General features: G+C 35.0%; 1 protein-coding gene across 1 annotated transcript in view; it reads left to right on the top strand.

Moving 5' to 3' along the window:
- The window catches only part of LOC117106621 (39S ribosomal protein L51, mitochondrial-like), a 4,988-nt gene extending 2,663 nt beyond the window's left edge, over window positions 1-2,325 (top strand). Inside the window, exon 2 of the mRNA XM_033248015.1 lies at window positions 576-2,325. Coding sequence (XP_033103906.1) covers window positions 576-928 — 353 coding nt within the window. The 3' untranslated portion in view covers window positions 929-2,325. The remainder of the gene's footprint in view (window positions 1-575) is intronic.
- Window positions 2,326-2,741: the final 416 nt, after the last annotated feature.

Here is a 2,741-nt window from a genome sequence, read left to right as displayed (position 1 = left end):
CCTTTAGCAAAACGAAGTAGAAATATGGTACCGTATCTCTAGCCACGGTGAATATATTAACTGCTGTAAAAATTATTTCTATAGGCCTACAATAATGAGTTGTTAATATATTTACATACCCTCACTAACTAAACTACACTTCTGCCTATATCCCATCTCCTCCCGACCTCAGACCCCGCTTACCCTTAATTATCTTAACCCCTCTGTATTTAAGATACAGTATACTATTAGTACATTACATTATTTAAATTGCCACATGCAAATCAAAGTACCTCCTTATCCACCACTCTCTCCCCCACAACCTACCCCAACCCCACCGCCTTCACCCACCGCCTTCCCCCACCACCAGCATCTCGGTAGTGGATATACAATGGTTTTTCCATCCTAAAAAACCACTTTCTTCAAACTTGGTCAAAATTACAATCATGTAATTAACTAACAGTAGATATACAGTTGTTATATGCTGAAAAAATATATATTATTGAATGCATTTTTGTTGGCTGAGGGTAGATTGGCTTGTCAAACTTTACTGTATGTGTTCCTTACTTTATTATTATTTTTTGTTTTTTTCGTAGCATCAGTTTACTGTAATGAGAGGCCATCAACAGAATCATTGATCAAATGGGATCGTCTGCCTGTACCAAAGAATACAAAGAAAGATAGGTGGGATGAGAAACATTCACTTTTTGGTGAAAATGATTGTAAAGATGTTCTAGGAGATGGATCATACCAATTAAAGAGAAACATCAAGGTTGGACCATTTTGGCTGCGTGGTTGGCGTGGCAATGAGATGCAGAGATTGATCAGGAAAAGGAAGGCAATTGGACCTACTTTGGGACCTAAAGCCCATGAAGATATCCGCAAGAGGATAAAGTATTTGTACAAACGATTCAATAAATATGCAAGGAAAGGCCAGATGTGGGATTGATTTTGATGTTGTGAACAGAGAAAGGTTCTGATGCTATTGATCTTCTGGACAAGAGTCCCAAGTCTCACGAGTCGCAGGAGACTCCCGGAAATCAGGACGACCTCCGACTTTCCAGAAAACAAGCAAGATTCTCCCAGAAAATAACTCATCTCTTACAAATTCACAATATCTGCATGTCTCTTGGACATCATTGCCATTGGTTATGACCATGCACAGCAAAATAGAATTATTAAGATGTGTTTAAAGAAAACTCATTTGAACAGATGTCACAGAAGTGGCTTGTTCAAACTTGTGACCCCTGCCTAGATTTACTATCGCCAGTGCCATAACCAAGGATCTATTCCGCCACCATCTTTTTAACGGCAATATCAAGAATATGATTTCTAAATTAAAAAACAATTAAAAAAAAATCAATAAAAAAAAAAAAGTAATCTGGAATCTGGTGGTGCTGTTATTACAAGTATTATGTCAATTGTCATTCATAATCATATTGAACAACACCACTTTGGGAATATCATCATCGAGAATGAATATCATCAAGAATATGCCACAGTCATTTTGATCAGAAATCTCTTTTATTATCAGTCACAGATCTCCCAAGTTCCTAGATTTTGAAGGAGTATCCCAAAAAATATAATGTTCATTGTGAAAAGTATGAAATACTGTACCTTCCAAGAGTTTATATTCCAAAACTAAACAACATTTTCTTCTTTCAAATATTAGATTACAGTACTTACATACAGTAGAACCCCTATTAAGAGGATACCTTTGGGACCAAGAAAGGTGTCCCCTTAATAGGGGTGTCCCCTATAGTGGTACCCCTATTCAGGGGACATAAACCAAAAACATGAAATTGTCCCCTTATTAATTCATGTCACTTTGTCATGAATTGAAATAACCTGCTTTAAATAGGCATCATATCTTTGATACTGTAATACTACCAAGTGGCCCAGTACTGCTAGTTGCCTAGTAACAGTGAATCTGTGAGAAACGTGTTTTGTTTCATTGTCTTTTACCACACACACATAAAATATAAATTAATCAACGATAAATATTACAATTGAAATTACATTTTATAAAACATAAATTTCAGACCTCGAATCAATCCAAAGGAAGGCATTGGGTATCGTGTCACCTGGCACTCCGTATGAAACAGCCCTTAACGTGCATACTATTCCAACACTCGCTGATTGTGGCCTCTCACTTTGTAAGAACTACCTTAGAAAATTAAATTCGCCTTCCCATAGATTGCATTCCCTTCCACCGTACCCCTTAAAAACTACAATGTTAGAAACAATCGTGAATTTGTTCTTCCTAAAGTAATCACAGAACGTTTTATTACTATACAGGGAGTTTTTCAAAGATGGTAGGCCTAAAAAGTATTGTATTGTTAACCTTCAATCATCATTTATATTGTCATGATTGCCATGATTGCAATAAAGTGGATTTTGAGACCTCTGCATTCCTGTCTTGATTGGTCATGTAGGCCAAAATCTGATAAATATACTCAAGGCTACAATGTAGCCATTCAGTTGCTCCAATTGATATTTACAAAATTGTGCATTTTCAAAAGAAATATAAAATATGTACAGATGAATAATATTTTCTAAATTTTGTCAACAGATTATAAACACTACCTCCTTTGGCAACAAAAATTGAAATCAATATTACTATACAGTATTATGGAATTTTCAAAATCAAAGTGCTATTGGAAGTATTTATTGTGATTGTTGTTGCAATAAAGACTCATGATTTGTTTCATTGATCTTAATATATATATATATATATATATATATGTATATATATGTATATA

This window comes from Anneissia japonica, unplaced genomic scaffold, assembly GCF_011630105.1.
Source record: "Anneissia japonica isolate Jap-2015-1 unplaced genomic scaffold, ASM1163010v1 scaffold1306_len716249_cov185, whole genome shotgun sequence".
NCBI lineage: Eukaryota > Metazoa > Echinodermata > Crinoidea > Comatulida > Comatulidae > Anneissia > Anneissia japonica.
This window is presented reverse-complemented; position numbering and strand designations above follow the sequence as displayed.